Source organism: Lucilia cuprina, chromosome 3 (assembly GCF_022045245.1).
Source record: "Lucilia cuprina isolate Lc7/37 chromosome 3, ASM2204524v1, whole genome shotgun sequence".
Lineage (NCBI taxonomy): Eukaryota > Metazoa > Arthropoda > Insecta > Diptera > Calliphoridae > Lucilia > Lucilia cuprina.
The window spans coordinates 52,036,677-52,053,784 of NC_060951.1; the positions used below are offsets into that span (position 1 = coordinate 52,036,677).

General features: G+C 27.3%; 1 protein-coding gene and 2 long non-coding RNA genes across 3 annotated transcripts in view; 2 read left to right on the forward strand and 1 right to left on the reverse strand.

Moving 5' to 3' along the window:
- LOC111683179 (obg-like ATPase 1) overlaps positions 1-1,795 on the forward strand; it is a 4,515-nt gene extending 2,720 nt beyond the window's left edge. Inside the window, exons 3-5 of the mRNA XM_023445230.2 lie at positions 392-452; positions 522-903; positions 977-1,795. Of these exons, the coding sequence (XP_023300998.1) occupies positions 392-452; positions 522-903; positions 977-1,546 (1,013 nt within the window). The 3' untranslated portion in view covers positions 1,547-1,795. The remainder of the gene's footprint in view (positions 1-391; positions 453-521; positions 904-976) is intronic.
- A 1,675-nt stretch (positions 1,796-3,470) lies between these two features.
- The window catches only part of LOC124418856, a 141,036-nt gene continuing 127,398 nt past the window's right edge, over positions 3,471-17,108 (forward strand). The window contains exon 1 of the long non-coding RNA XR_006940264.1: positions 3,471-4,097. This is a non-coding gene — a long non-coding RNA (uncharacterized LOC124418856). The remainder of the gene's footprint in view (positions 4,098-17,108) is intronic.
- On the reverse strand, positions 3,748-5,645 carry LOC124418857. The gene is made up of 3 exons (XR_006940265.1): positions 5,358-5,645; positions 3,973-4,082; positions 3,748-3,858 (listed from the first exon to the last, which is right to left on the reverse strand). It is a non-coding gene; the product is annotated as an uncharacterized LOC124418857 (long non-coding RNA).

The following is a 17,108-nucleotide window of genomic DNA, read 5'->3' on the forward strand; positions in this document are numbered from 1 at the left end:
CTTTGGTTAGTTAATTTGAAAGAAGGTTGTAAGTATGATACAATGGTTTTCGATGTTGGATTTTTTGGGGGCACACTCTAAAATATTTTATTTTCACGAAAACACGTGTCACTGGGCCCTCAAAGTTTGGAAAATCTATAAAAATCTATATTTTTTAAGTACAGCAATGAAATTCGATGTACATAAGCATTATTTTAATCAAACACGTTTTTCAATATTTTATGAAGATAGATGAATAACTGACCCTATCCTTACATAATTCTTAGTCAGAAAATTACTTTAATGCAGAACAAACTAATTTACATCTATAAACAATAAAAGAATTATAAAACAATTTCTATCACTTCTTCTAAGCTTTACATTAACCTTTTGTTTTGTTTTTTTCCTTTACGTAGAGTTCCAGTACCCGATGAAAGATTTGACTATTTGGTTAACTACCATAAGCCAGCCAGGTACAACAAAATTAACAACTTATTCAATTACAACTTATTTTTAATACATATTTTCAAAAAATTTCACAGCAAAGTTCCTGCATACTTAAATGTAGTCGATATTGCCGGTTTGGTTAAGGGTGCTGCCGAAGGTCAAGGTTTGGGCAATGCTTTCCTTTCACACATTAACGCTTGTGATGCTATATTCCATTTGTGTCGTGCTTTCGATGATCCCGATGTCACTCATGTCGAAGGTGAAGTTGATCCCGTACGTGATTTGGATATTATTTGTGAAGAATTGCGTTTGAAGGATGAAGAGAAATTAATGCAATATTTGGAAAAGTTGGAAAAAGTTGTTGCCCGTGGTGGTGATAAGAAGCTAAAGCCAGAATATGATTCGCTTTTAAAGATCAAGGGAATTTTGGTGGATGAGAAAAAACATTTAAGATTTTCTGACTGGAATGCTCATGATGTAATGGAAAATTGATTTAAATCGCAGTTAGATTTAAAATTCTTAATGTTTCTTATATAATTCTTTATTTTAGATTGAAATCTTAAACAAATACTTGTTTTTGACCTCTAAACCCTGTATTTATTTGGTCAATTTATCCGATAAGGATTTCATACGCAAGAAGAACAAGTGGTTGCCTAAGATTAAGGAATGGGTTGATAAACATGATCCCGGTGCCACCATTATACCCTTTTCGGGTGCCTTTGAGCACACATTGGCCGAAAAAGATGATTTGGAACAGAAAGCCTATGAGGAAGAGACTAAATGCAAATCACAATTAGACAAAATTATTGTTACCGGCTACAAAGCTTTGCAATTGGAATACTTCTTTACCGCTGGTGCTGATGAAGTCAAAGCCTGGACCATACAAAAGGGCACTAAAGCTCCCCAGGCTGCCGGTCGTATTCACACCGATTTCGAAAAGGGTTTCATTATGGCTGAAGTTATGCATTTCAAGGACTTTAAGGAGGAAGGATCCGAAGCGGCCTGCAAAGCTGCTGGTAAATACCGCCAACAGGGACGTAACTATACAGTGGAAGATGGTGATATTATATTCTTTAAATTTAATGCCGGTGCTGGCCTTAAGGATGCCAAAAAGAAATGATACCGTATGGCTATGCTTTTATTTACAATGTTTTATTTTAATTTGATTTTTTACACTCAAAGCTTTTTTAGTAGAAATATTTCATAAACTCATTATAAACTCATATAAATGTTTCTCATTTAAATATGTGAAAATATAATGTTTTGATAAAAAAAAACAATGAAGAAGAAGAAATTTGCTAAAGGAGTGATTTCCCATATATAATTTGCTATGTATTTGTGACCAATAAAGAAAGAAGGACAAACTAAATGTGTAACTTATTTTGTAATGTTGTATGTAAGAGTATGTATTATAGAAAGAAATGAAAATTATTTGTAATTTAAGACAGTTTATAACGCCACAAGTTTTTGCAAAAATTATTGATTATTATTACTTAAAGTGTAAATTAAGTAGCTTCCGAACGGACCAGTGCCAGTTCATCCTATAAAAATTACTCTGCTTAGATAGTTAGATAGTCAAAATCCAAACAAAAATTCCTGGATTACAATTTAAATTGCGTATAATTTAATAATTAAGTTCTACCAATGCTTTAAATAGCAATTCCCCCTCTAAAACACAGTATATGCTCCATTTAGGTAATCTCAAAACTAATCCCTTGTAAACACTATTGAAGTACACGATCTGTTTAGTAAACCTATGTAATTACTATGTCAAATTTGTTTCCAAACTTGGCCAGAGACAAAAGACTTTCCGGTGGGAACCATAAAGTGTATAACTGGATGCAATTTAGGGAATCAGTTTAGTTAGTTTGAAAGGAGGATGTACATATGTACATCAAATCCGAAGACATACAACTAGGACTCTATCGGGCCTGTTGTATTCTCCTTAACCAGTGCCTCAGGTGGGAATCGAACCCACCACCTCCGGTCTACCAGACTAGAACACTAACCTACCGGAGGGAATCAGTAGTCATACATTTTCCTACCTGCAAAAACCCTTAAGGGAATTATGAACACTTTTATATTTTCGAGTGCAAGTTGCAAAACAATTTCTCCGGGTGCAAGTTGGAAGAGTTGCAAAAAAAGCTCAAATTGTAAATTAAACTAAACATACCTGAAAGAGGCTGCCAATGAAATGCTTCTTTTTGTTATATTTTTTCACTTATTGATTATTTACTTTAAACTTTTGCTATTTATTAATGATATTTATTTTCTTATTGACATTTTTTATATATGAAAAAACACATATATTTTATTTTCTTATTAGAAATTTTGCAAATTAGAACATATTTTCTTAAAAAACACACACACACGAACATCTACGAAAGAAACGAAGGCATTTTTTCACAAACAACGACAGACTTACAAAATTTCACCAAACTTTACACACGATTTTTGATAAAAATAATTACTTTCGCAACAAATAAATTATATATATAATAAATTTACACTTTTATTAATAATATTATAAACTTTTTTTAAATACTAAGCACTTTTCACCCACGAAATTTACAATTAAATACAATACTATAATTTCTTTAACCGTTGCCGCCATTTAACGAGAATAAACTATAAAAGCAAAGAAGAAGAGACAGGGCTGTATTCTTTAGTAGATAGAGATGGTATGTTTTTGATTAAATGCTAATGACAGCAATAATTGAAATACCAAATAAAAGTGGTGAGAGTCTTTGATATAAAATAATAAACATATGAATGGGATATGATTTGTTTAATTAAATTGTGTATGAAAATTTTTTATAAAATTTCAATAAATTAAAAATATTTTTGTACAAATTTAGGTAAATGTATTTGCAATTCAAATCAACATTTTGTTGTAACTTTTTAAAAAGTAATTTTATAAAAAATATAAATTAATATAGATAAACGGAAATGTTTTATTTATTAACATAATCAAAGGTTTATGACTTAGCTTTTCTTTCTTCTTCTTGTTCATCAATTTCTGTCATCAAAAAATTTAATACCTTATCGCAGTTTTATCATCTCTATGTATAAAATACAACACTTGCTTGTCAGAGATTCTTAGTTCTTTATTTTCGTTAAATGGCGGCGAACGTTAGTAAAACAAGTCTCGTACAAAATTAAAAAATTTAGTGGTAAAAAGTGCACGGTTTTTTAAGAAAATTACATAATTTTATAAATAAAAGTATTAGTTTTATGTGTATATAATTAGATTTTCCGAAAGTTATATATTTTTTATGAAAATTGTATCTAAAGTTTGGTTCGAAAAAGTGCAGTGTGTGTGAGAATTTTTCAGTTTGTTGCTGTTAGTGTTGTGAGTTTTGTTCATGAGTAGAAGTGCATGTAATCGGTTATTTTCCTATAGGAACGGTTCAAGTAAACAAATGTTACGAACTTTAGTTTAAAAAATTAAATAAAATAGTAAAATATATAAAAGAAAAGAAAAAAAATTAAATATATATAAAATTGTATACATATGTAAATAAAAAATGGAAAAAAATCGGTTACCTTTTAATAGGAACAATCGTAATGCACAAAAATTATTGATGAACTTTAGCTTAGATTTCTTTACCATTAGTTTCCAATAAGAATTGGCATCGAAGAATAAATCTGCAAAACTAAAACCGATAATGGTAAGTCATTTTTAAGGTTTATTAAATTTATGGAAAAATTATGTTTGATTTATTATTAAGAAAATAATAAACAAAGAAAATATTTATTTGTTTATTAAATTTTTAATGCCATTGTTTTATAAAATTTTAATAAATTTAAAAATTGTTTGTAAATTTTTATGGAAATTTTAATTTATTATTTAAATCAAAAATTGTTGTTATCATCAAAAAGTAATTTTATAAAAGTTATATAAATTAAATTCTTATAAGTCTACAAATATGTTCAATTTATTAACTTAATCAAAGGTTCATGACTTAACTTTTCTTTCGTCTTCTTGTTCATCAATTTCTGTCATCAAAAAATTTAATACATTATCGCAGTTTTATCATCGCTATGAATAAAATACAACACTTGCTTGTCAGAGTTTCATTAGTTCTTTATTTTCGTTAAATGGCGGCGAACGTTAGTAAAACAATTCTCGTACAAAATTAGTAAATATAGTGGTAAAAAGTGCACGGTTTTTAAGAAAATTACATAATTTTATAAATAAAAGTGTTAGTTTTTTGTGTATATAATTAGATTTTCCGAAAGTTATATATTTCTTATGAAAATTGTATCTAAAGTTTGGTTTGAAGAAGTGCAGTGTGTGTGAGAATTTTTCAATTTGTTGCTGTTAGTGTTGTGAGTTTTGTTCATGAGTAGAAGTGCATGTAATCGGTTATTTTCCAATAGGAACGGTTCAAGCAAACAATTGTAACGAACTTTAGTTAAGAAAACTATATAAATTAGTAAAAAATATATAATAAAAGATAAAATATACGTATATATACAAATAGAGCATGGAAAATCGGTTACCTCTTAATAGGAACAATTGTAAAGCACACAAATTATTGATGAACTTTAGTTTAGATTTCTTTACCATTAGTTTCCAATAAGAAATAGCATCGAAGATTAACTCTGCAAAAGTAAAACCGAAATGGTAAGTCATTTTATGGTTTCTTAGATTTATAGAAAAAATTTTGTTTGACAAATTGGAACATTTTAATTGATTTATTAAGGAAATAAAAAACTATTTATTTGTTTATGAAATTTTTAATGCCATTTTTTATAAAATTTTAATAAATTAATACATTTTTTTGTAAATTTAAATTTATTATTTAAATCAACAATTGTTGTTATTTTCAAAAAGTAATTTTATAAAAGATATAACAAAAATTAACTTCTTATAAGTTTACGGATGTGTTTAATTTATTAACTTAATCAAGGGTTCATGACTTAACTTTTCTTTCTTCTTCTTGTTCATTAATTTCTGTCATCAAAAAATTGAATACCTTATCGCAGTTTTATCATCTCTATGTATAAAATACAACACTTGCTTGTCAGAGTTTCATTAGTTCTTTATTTTCGTTAAATGGCGGCGAATGTTAGTAATTCTAGTATCGTATAAAATTAATAAATTTAGTTGTAAAAAGATCACGGTTTTTTAAGAAAATTACAAAATTTTTTAAATGAAAGTGTTAGTTTTTTGTGTATATAATTAGATTTTCCTTAAGTTAAATATTTGTTGTGAAAATCGTTTGGAAAGTTTGGGCCAAAAAATGCAGTGTGTCTGAGAATTTTTCATCTTGTTGCAGTTAGTGTTGTGTATTTTGTTAATGGGTAAAAGTGTATGTAATCGGTTATTTTCTAATTGGAACGGTTAAAGTAAACAAATGTAACGAACTTTAGTTTAAAAAAATTATATAAAATAGTAAAAAATATAAAATAAAGGAAAAAATTAAAAAAATATATATAAAATTTTATACATATGTAAATAGAGAATGGAACAAGTCGGTTGCCTTTTAATAGGAACAATTGTAATGGACAAAAATAATTGATGAACTTTAGTTTAATTTTTTTACCATTAGTTCCAATAAAAAATGGCATCGAAGAATAACTCTGTAAAAGTAAAACCGATTATGGTAAGTCATTTTTATGGTTTATTAGATTTATAGAATTAATTATGTTTGACAAAATGCGAAAATTATAATTGATTTATTAAGGAAATAATAAACAAAGAAAATATTTATTTGTTTATTAAATTTTTAATGCCATTTTTTAAAATATTATTTTTTTTTTACAAATTTTAAGGGAAATTTTGATTTATTTATTATTTTAATCAACAATTGTTGTTATTTTCAAAAAGTAATTTTATAAAAGAAATGTTAAATCACTTTTTACAAGTCTACGGATATGTTTTATTTATTAACTTAATCAAAGGTTTATGACTTAGCTCTTCTTTTGTCTTGTTCATCAATTTCTGTTATCAACAAATTGAATACCTCATCACTGTTTTATCATCTCTATAAACAAAATACAACACTTGCTTTTCAGAGTTTCATTAGTTCTTTATTTTCGTTAATGGCGGCGAACGTTAGTAAATCAAGTCTCTTACAAAATTAATAAATTTAGAGGTAAAGAGTTCACGATATTTAAAGATAATTACATAATTTAATAAATAAAAGTGTTAGCTTTTTGTGTATATAATTAGATTTTCCTAAAGTCCAATATTTTTTATGAAAGTTATTATGTTTATAGTTTGGTTCAAAGAAGTGCAGTGTGTGTGAAAATTTATCTTTTTGCTGTTAGTGTTGTGTCTTCTGTTCATGAGTAGAAGTGCATATAATCGGTTATTTTCCAATAGGAACGGTTTAAGTAAACAATTGTAACGAACTTTAGTTAAGAAGATTAAACAAAATGGTATAAAATATATAATAAGAGAACAAATTAAGAAAATATAAAATTACATATTTATTTAATTTTTGTAAATAAAGAATGGAAATAATCGGTTATTATTTAATAAGAACAATTGTAATGCACAAAAATAATTGATAAACTTCATTTACTACACATCTCGTTCACAAACCAATAATTTCCATAATTTGACAGCACCTTTTCAACTGCGGTGGTATTTTCTGCTAAGAGAGAACAGTGTTGCCAGAAAAAAATAGACTTAGGACCCCAATTTTAAACGTCTTGTCTATAAAATTTTATAGAAAACATTATTCTAAAAACCTAGCCCGATTTTTAAATCTATACGATAATAGATTCCGAGATTTATTACTTAAAAAATTAAAAACATACCCGGGTATGAGGGTATTGACATTGACATCATGGAAGTCCGAAAATCCCCATAGTTTTTCCAAAATGTTTTCACGGAATACTTACAGTGTTGAATTCTTATGTACTCAAATACTAAAAGACGTACAAAATAATTTTCGGTTTAATGACTTTTTGACTTGGTTATTTCGTCTTTTATTGCTGTACTAGTACTTTTAAGCAGAATTATAATGTTAAAGTTAAAGAAGTGAACCTTATATGAGGGATTGGGTCAAATATAATTCGATATTTACCTTGTCCCTATCAAAATATAAACTGTAATCCTTCCACCAAATTTTTTGGCGATCGGCCTATATTTAACCTTATCCTCCAATCAACTCCATTTAATTACATATTTTGAAAATATCTTTGATGTTTATGTTATTACCTATTGGTAATTTTAAAAATTGAAACTTTATTTACTATTTTAAGATTCATAACTCACTTTTTTGAGTTTTTTCTCAAAGCCTTAAAAAATGCTATTTTTTATAAAATTTGTCAAATTCATTAATTTAAAAACTAGAATAATAAAACCGGAAAAATACTTAATTTATTATAGTCTTTGGGGTGTAAGTGGTTAGTGTTCTAAATTTCATTAGAAAAATAATCGGTTTCAAAAAGACTTAAGAGAATGTATAACATTATTTTTTTAAGGGTGGTGAATATTTTTAAATGTATATTAATCATACGCCACATATATTTGTTTTTTTTTTTTTTGGAATACAAGAAGTTAATCATACGCAACCTATATTTGTATTTTTGGAATAAAAACAGTTAAAATAAGCTTTAAATTTGTGTTTACTCTTTTATTTTTATTCTACTAAAAACAATTTTGTTTACCGTTTACATTTGCCAAAATAAATACCACTAAAATGCGTATGTGTATGTATAAATATGAAGGAAAATCTTATATTTTTCTTTGTCATTCTGTTTTATTTGCCAGCAAAAGTAGTACCTTTGAGACACAACACAAGCATAAGAAAATTTGTACGGGTGTGCAAGTGTATCTGTGTACGTAGTAAAAATATATAAACTTTTACTAAACTTTGCTGTTTTCAAGATCTTGGATGCATTTAAGTCCTCTCGTACACCTCATACAGTTTTATACAACTTCTGTTTGAGTTGTGCTTGTTGTTTTATATTTATTTCTCTACCTCTAAACCAAATGACAATTTACTTAAGCCAACCTGGGTACATACATACACCCTCATAAATACACACACAGAAAATCTACTCAAAATGCATTTTTATGCTGTTTAACTTACTATTTGGTTGTTTTGCGTTATTTATACTAGTTTTTTTTGGTGGATGTTTATGTTGGGAAACTAAAAAAAACTTTTTAATCACGATGATGATGCTTAGTATGACAACAAACATAAATAAACAGAACATTTTATAAGGAAAGATAACTATTTCGAACTGCACCGTTATATGGGAAAATATTTATATTTATATTTTTTTTATATATATATCTAAAAATTATGTCCAAGTGTTATTAAAATGACCTAAACCCTTAGATATAATAAATAAAAATTAGTTCATTCTATATAAGATTAATATTTTAAAGTATGCTCTTTGTATATTTCTTAATGTTTCTACAATTTTGGCTTTTAGGTCTATTATGATTTATTCACAATTTAATTGAAGTTAATATGCTTAAGAACTGTAAGTATGTTAATATCAGTTGAAAGTTTGGCTGTGCATATAACAAAAAATATGTGTTAAATAAATTTACTATTTACATTGGTAGTTAAAGTATTCTAAACTTATTTTTAATCACATGTGAATATTTATTTATGCAGCTTTATTATAAAATATAAAACTTTCTTGTAAGAAAGTTTGATATGTTTGTTTAAAAGTGATATAATTAAAGAAAAATCAAGATGACAGATTTTTTAAAACTTAAACACATTTTTCATTAATTAAGAACATACTTAATTAATTAAGATTTTTTAGTGCAATATTTATTTGAAAGAAAGTGATGTTTTTAACTCTAGTTTATGACCTTTTTGTTCAGGGTAACAAAATCTATAAGAATTTCTTTATTTCGGCCTTCTGAGTTTAGAAAAAATATTTAAAAAAAATAAGAAATATTACATAATTTTTGAAGAAACAAATTTAATAATTTAGAGTTTTAGTTATCTATACATATAAAAGAGTAACGTTATTGACTGACTGATTCATTATCGCACAGCCCAAACAGATAATCCTAGAATTATGAATTTTTGACAGTAGGTGTCTTTTTGGATATGTAGTTAAACTAAGGAAGGATTTTTGTATATTTGTATATTTGAAGGTAAAAGAAAGAAAAAACGGGTAAAACAAGTTTTCTTGATTATCTTATTCAATATTTGTAGTACAAGAAAAATTTTATTTGTACCTACTTCTATTTTCAAAAATAGCAGATCGGTGTCTGGTACTTTTTCTAAATTCGTACTTTTAAGATAATAAAATGTGTAACATAGGTACCATTTTGGGGCCTTATAACATTCTAACTATAAATATAATAAAATTTTTGTAAATACATCTCTCGTACTTTTTTCCATTCATTCCTTTTTGGGTATTAAAGGGAAAAAACTGTATTTTTGGTACTTTTTTTAGCAAATTAAGAAAACTTTTTCGATTTATTCTTACCTATTATAAGGACTAATTCTGTAATATTTATTTAAACAAAATATTTGCTATTTCTTTGGGAGAAAAAAGTACCAAAAAGGTGGAGAAAAAGGGGAAATTTAATTTTATTCAAACTCATTGTGTTATTTTTTATAAAATTTGAAAATATTTGATTAACTCACATAAAATAAGCTATTGGTATTATTATTTTGGTATTCGGGCACTATTCGGCCATTATACGATCTAATTCGGATTCGGTACTTTTTGAAAGCACATTTTTTACGAAACAAATGAAGTCTTGAGATTTGAGTCATATGAGTTATATATACATAGATTTAAACACGGAATATTTTGTTAACTTAATTTTCGAAAGTTTATTTCTATACTAAATGGAGGAATAATTTATGCGGTTTTTTCATGAATTGAAATGCTAAAAAAGGTTTTCAATGTTTACTCATTAGCATCTCAGCAAAAACTCGGTAATGACTAGTACTTACCGTTTACATATCCTTTTTAAAATATTCTTATAATAATTTGCATATAATAAGATAAGTAAGTACTTAGTTTTGACGTTTTATTTGCACACTGAACTGGGCACAATAAACTATTTTATTCACTCACAGAAAGAAAATAGCTTTTCTAGGTGAACACCATTATTGGACTCATAATAAAATAACTAACAAGAAACCCACATTCGTATTTAAAACAAATCCTTTTACTTGTAAGTACATACATATATGTATGTGATTTGTAAGCGATTCTAGTAAGTACTTGCCTTCTGGTTAAAATCGTTCCATTATTTTGCTTAGCTCAATACAACCGTACCCCCGAATAGGGCTTTTGGGCTCATAATTACGTTAAACGTTCTATTATCAGGAAAACTTAGTTTTATGGAGCTTTAAATTACACTTCCGATTTTAGTAATGATGGTGAAATATGCTATCAGACAAATTCTCAGTACTAAGATCACTCCTCTTATTTTGCATATTCGCTATATGGAAACAGGTCACCGTGTGACGAGATTTTTCTGTTTTTGATGTTTCCCTCAGACCGTCTAATTTCAATTTCAAAACAGCTTTTGAGCTGTCAGAATATACTAAGACCCTGAAGTCCAAAGTTTGCAGCCACGCCTTCGCTTGTTAGTATTCTGTTTCGAAAGTATAGCTTGGAGGTTCTATTGTAGTGCATCAGAGTCCTAAAGTCAAAGGATTTCTTCTAAGTATGTAAAACATTATTCCAAAGAAAAAATCTTCCTATGAAATATTCTGTTTCAGTAGAATGAGTCTTCCTATGACATTTTTATTTTTAAAATAAATTTTGTTATTTAAATACTTAACTTGATTTATTTCTATAATGCCTTAAAGATTATAAACAACAATTCTCTATTTAATAAAAATAATATTTGCTAAGAAATAATAAAAATAGATAGAAACACAGAAATATTTATTAAATACCTTTTCTTTGTATAATTTTACACCTTTTATAATATAAGGGCAACGATTCCTAAGCTGCTGTCGATAATGATGATGTGAAATTGATACACAGTAATATTACTAAAAATGGCGACTAAGGGAATAAAAATTTTATATATATTTTTAATTTAAATCACGTTTTCTTCGTTGGCTAAAAGAAGTTAAAAATAATAATAAACGGAAGAACAATAAAAATTCTCCATATAAAAGGAACGGCTAAAGGAAGAGGACGATAAAAAAATTGGTCGCAATGTTAAAGATAATGATGCTAAAGGCAAAAAGGTAAAAGCAAAATGAAAATAAACAATAAAATAAAGACTATTTTCAGCTAAACTATAAACATTACTAAACTAAATAGTTGGTAAGGGGTGGAAAAGTGCAAATGTTGGACAATATTTAATTTTTCAAATAGATTTCAACTTTTAGTTGCCATATAAAATAACATTTTGTTAAAATACCTGTTCTCATTTATTACCGCTCTCGTGTTTGTTGGAATTCTTAGACAGAACAGTCAATGTCTTATGCTTCATGTTTGCTCCTGCTGCTTGGCCAATATTATAAAATAGCAAGAAATGCCAATCTGATGCTCTTTAGTACTGCCCCCATTCGCTGATTTATATTATCATCACGTTTACGCTGAGATTCGTGTTAATCGTAACGTGTTGTAACGTTTAAACCATTATGTCGTTTATTTTGCCATTTATTTTTTAAGTTCCATACTCTTGTCTTAACGTTTCAAATATTTAAAATTTCATTTAAACATGGAAATAATCTGGTGTCAGAGTTTTAGACAATGAAAACCATTTAGTTAAGCTGTATCAAAATTTAAAACACGTTTAAATGCAGGAAATAACTACTTAGCAATTATGCTGGTTAATGATTTAGACAACAGTTGGTTTTTCGTTTTCTACTTTATATTGTAGACAATTTTTGAGTAATAACGTTTTAAGAATTAATTAAAAATAAATTAATTTACAAAAGATAAAATGTCAATATAGGAATTTTTCCTAAAAGGACAAAAAGAAAGGAATTATTTGGTTTTTGAGTTGTTTATAGAAATGACATTGAGGATTAAAATTACATGTTGAGGCATTTTTGTAATAATGAACAATCTTTTGTATTAAATAAAAAACTTTTGTTTCCGAAAAGGACAACATATATCCCGTAGAGAAGTGGATGTGGGTTTAGGCCTTGTAAATGGGTTGATGTCAAGTGTATGGTGAGATGTTTGTGGGTAGAATAGTGATGGGTGTAAGGGTATGGGTATAGAAGTAATGTTTTTGCATATATGGAATTATGCTGCCCCATTATATAATGGACAGATATTTGATAACTCGAGTACATGATCAAAGTATTTGTACATGTACGAAAGGAGCTGTAGTAAGTCGTCAAATATCTCAACTTGTGGTTATAAAGAACCGTCGTTTTAGTTGTTCACATAAAAAGAAATCTATAGCACGCTTAAATCTTTTGTACTTAATTTGTATATAGTTATTCATCCAATCGAATACATCATCTATCGCTTGAACAAAGGACTATTAAAGTTAAAAAATTACTTTTTTTTATAATTTAATAAAATTTTTCAAACTAACAACTTTTCTTCAACTTTACATAACTGTCACTTTGGTCTTTTCCATTATGTTAATTTTTTTCCTACTTATTAATTTATGACGTGATATTTTTAACATTTCATATTTATTTTTCTGTTTTTTTTTTTGCTCACAACTTTTGATAAACGTTAAATATTGACAATTTTCCATGAGTATTTTCTGAACATTTCAAAAGCAATGATGGCAGCAACCAATCATTGGTATTACTTGAAAATGACAGCTGCATCATCAGCATAACTATAAACTAACCGATGAAAAATCGGTTCTTCAAATTCACATCTAAACCACCCACTGGCATCAGCCCATTCGTACAGCATTCATAGTTGCACATCTTGAAGCCATTTATCTATTCTTTCTCTATTTCATGTGTATTGAAAGTTAACTATTCGTATATATGTTTTTTTTTGTGAAATTGACATCCAGCATTGTTATTACAACACAAAAGGAAAATAGACAAAATATTGAAGCATCATCTATCTATCTACGCATTTACACAATTATGCTTTTAACCCATGGGGTGCAGACAAAATGTGGGAAGTTGAATTTTTATGATACCAAAAGGTTTAACTTTTGCTTAGAATGATCATTAGAAAAGATCATTCCGACTTTTATTTTATCTTATTTTTCCAATTATATTTCCGTCCAAAATTGGTTAAACATGACTAATAAGTCAAATTTATTTCAACCATTTTTTTAAGAAAAAATTATTTCAATCACACACAATTCGTGCACTTTTCACTGTATTTATTGATGAATGCTTAGCTGTTTTTCAGTGTTGTTTTCAGTTTCCATACTGTGTCTTTAAATAAGGGTGGCCATTGTAACTACTAAAAGAAATGTGAAATATGATTTTAAAATGAACATAAATTGTTAGTTATTATTTAAAATAATATTATTAATTAATCATATTTAAAATCCCAAATAAAGAATATTTTTACAAAAATCTTTGATGAAACTGATTTCATCAAAAACTTCTCAATGATCGAATGAAGAATAGCGCTTTAGATATGTAAGTCCAAGAAATTAACAGGAACATAATACATACAAATGTTCCCAACATCTTAGAAACTTAAAATGGTCTTCCTATTTTTAAGCATAATTGAGTGATGAATATTTTTTTATTTCTTTAAATACTCCATGTCAATAAAAACATTTGCTGCAATTTATATTAATTGAATCCATTGTATTGTTATTTATATTTCAATATACATACATAAGTAATTTCTTTTGATTTTATAATGTAAATGTATAAACAGTAATTATTATTAAGTCGCTTAATGAGTACATACAATAATTTGTATTTTATCATGCAAATCAGTGGTCGGCACAAAAATAAAATTCCAAAAAATATTGTGTTTCGATTGTAATTTGTATATATTTAAATAGTTATACGTTGATCTATGTTAATATACATATGTACACATATTTCATTGCTATCGGTCACTGGTAGTGTTGAATACTGAACACAATTCATTTAAATATAAATACAATCATATAAATTAATAATTCGGTATATGATGGTTTACTCAACTTCTCTATAGTTGAATAAGTCTCAAATTAATTTCTCCTCTGCGAACATTATCAATTTAATTATATGCTTAAATTCTTCATTGAAATTTAATATAAAATAAAGGCTTTTGAAAAGCAGTATATATTATTTAAATTTGTACCAAAACAATGTTCACACTTAACCCAAATTTAACAAATAACATTCCAGCAAAAACGAACTCCCAAAAAGCTAAAAAGAAGTAGAATTTACCGAAAAAGACCTAAAGCAGTGATTATTTTAACACATGCTTGTCATAGGAGGAATGTCCTTTTTATTTGATTCCAATTTAACTACTTCTGAAGTCATTTTCAATATTAAATTTTTCTTAGAAGTTATTTGGGAGTGAAATTAAATCAGTTCTAGTTCAGTTCTAGTTCAGTTCTAGTTCAGTTCTAGTTCAGTTCTAGTTCAGTTCTAGTTCAGTTCTAGTTCAGTTCTAGTTCAGTTCTAGTTCAGTTCTAGTTCAGTTCTAGTTCAGTTCTAGTTCAGTTCTAGTTCAGTTCTAGTTCAGTTCTAGTTCAGTTCTAGTTCAGTTCTAGTTCAGTTCTAGTTCAGTTCTAGTTCAGTTCTAGTTCAGTTCTAAGTCAGTTCTAGTTCAGCTGGGAAATACTTACGATTTTCAAATAAATAAAGAGTAATTTAAATAAAGTCGAAAACTAAAAAAATATTTCACTCTCATGTCTTATAGAGAAATTTCATTTGTCGAATAACTTTTATTTAATTACATAAAAAGCTTTTTTTCTTCAACTAAATTAAAGGTAAAAGTAAAAGAAATTAAGAAAAAAGAGTTAGGGGTTGGGGAAAATATTTCAAATAAAAGTTTAGTTAATGAGATTGCACTTTTGAGAATTTGTAGTTGTTGATGCTGTGTATTCTAGTACATTTTAGCGGTAATAAAGATTTTTCTTTCATTTATATTTTAACAAAAGTTTGTGTACTTATTCGTACAACATTTGGAGCGGCAACACTTAAAAGAAACAATATACACACATATTTTATTCATTTACTTTAAACTCATTTATATACATTCATATGTATATTCTGTAAATAAGAGGTTTCGTATAAAAAGCAGGTATTAAAAGTTACTTAAAATGGCTTTGTGTTTTTTAAACTATGTAATAAATAAATTAAAGGAAACTTAACGATATTAAGTTTAAAGTTTTGTATTAATAAATTCTTTAAGTTAATTTTGAATTCTACCTCGTTACATTATTTCATATTTATTTATACATAAAGCCTTAGAGTAAACCAAAAAAAATCTACACCTGTTTTGTCTTGTTTGCTGCAAGTAAACAAAATGTTAAACACTTGTAAAGTTTTAGTTTAACATGGTTGCAAAGGTAAGTATGTGTGTTTGGGTTTATATTTCAGATATTGTCCTGCACAACATACTTGCAACAAGCAATTCTTAATGCAGTTACATGCTTCAGCAGTAGCAGCAGAAAATTTCATTTTAACAAAAACAATACACAACTTCTCTTCCCTAAGGCAACGCAAAAGAAATCAAAAGAAAGGAGCAAAGAAAGAATGAAATAAGGAAAGTGTAAAAAACATTGAGGTGACAAAGCATAAAACCCCAAAAAAAAAGAAATGGAAATGGAGCCTTGTTGTTGATGTTATTGTGGTTGTTTTTGCTTTGTTAACCACATGTTTTACTAAAGCGTTTTTGTGTTAAGATTTTTTTCATTTTGGTAAATATATTTAAAGTGAAACTTTAGACTGAGAAAAAGTATGGTTACAGCTATCAACCCAAAAATATTCTGAGGCATTTGAAGATATTATTAAATTTCTTACCCTAATCATATTATGCTAAAAAAACATTTTAATGACTGCAGAATTACATAGTTGTTTGCGGCAACCATAAATAAATGATGAAATTAATATAAAGTGATTACTATAACTAAAGACATAATGACAGTCTTGAGAATTTATTTATAATTTTAGAATGATCGCTGCAAAAACATGACCCATCATAACGTTTCTCTAGGTGTAAATTTTATTGTAAAATGTGTTTTGTTCTTGTGGTGTGCGGTGGACTGCAGTTTACCTTTAGCTTAAGTTCTAGTACTACTGATGTATTGCTATGGCCTCCTGGTAAATGAACAACAACGACAACAATTACAATAACAGCAACAACAATATTTAACGCTTAAGAAAGCTTTTTAACAAATTGAAATGAAATTAAGAAACGAAAAAAAGAACAGAAATAAGTTCACCAAAGGTGCTTGCAGAAAAATTAATCTTAATACTTTTTTGCTTATTTTAAAAAAGGTTGTTTTTTCGGTTTCATTTCTACTTTGGTGTATTTTTGTTATTACGGATTTTCATTAACCTAGTTAAATTTTTGTTTGTCAAACAGTTTTGACCAAAGTTGTAGTTAAGGGGGCCTTACAAGAGTTAGTTTTATTGGCATTCACTAGTCTAGGTAGTCTAGTGCAAAGTCTATTGACTGATAAACTGACTAGTATATTAAATGGTCTATTTATTAGACTATTGACTAATCAATTGCCTAGTCTGTTGACTAATAAACTGAATAGTATCTTGACTAATCAACTGACGAATCTATTGACTGGTATATATACTAGTTATGACTAATCAATCGACTAGTCTATTGACTGCTCTATTGACTGGTATATTGACTGGACTAGG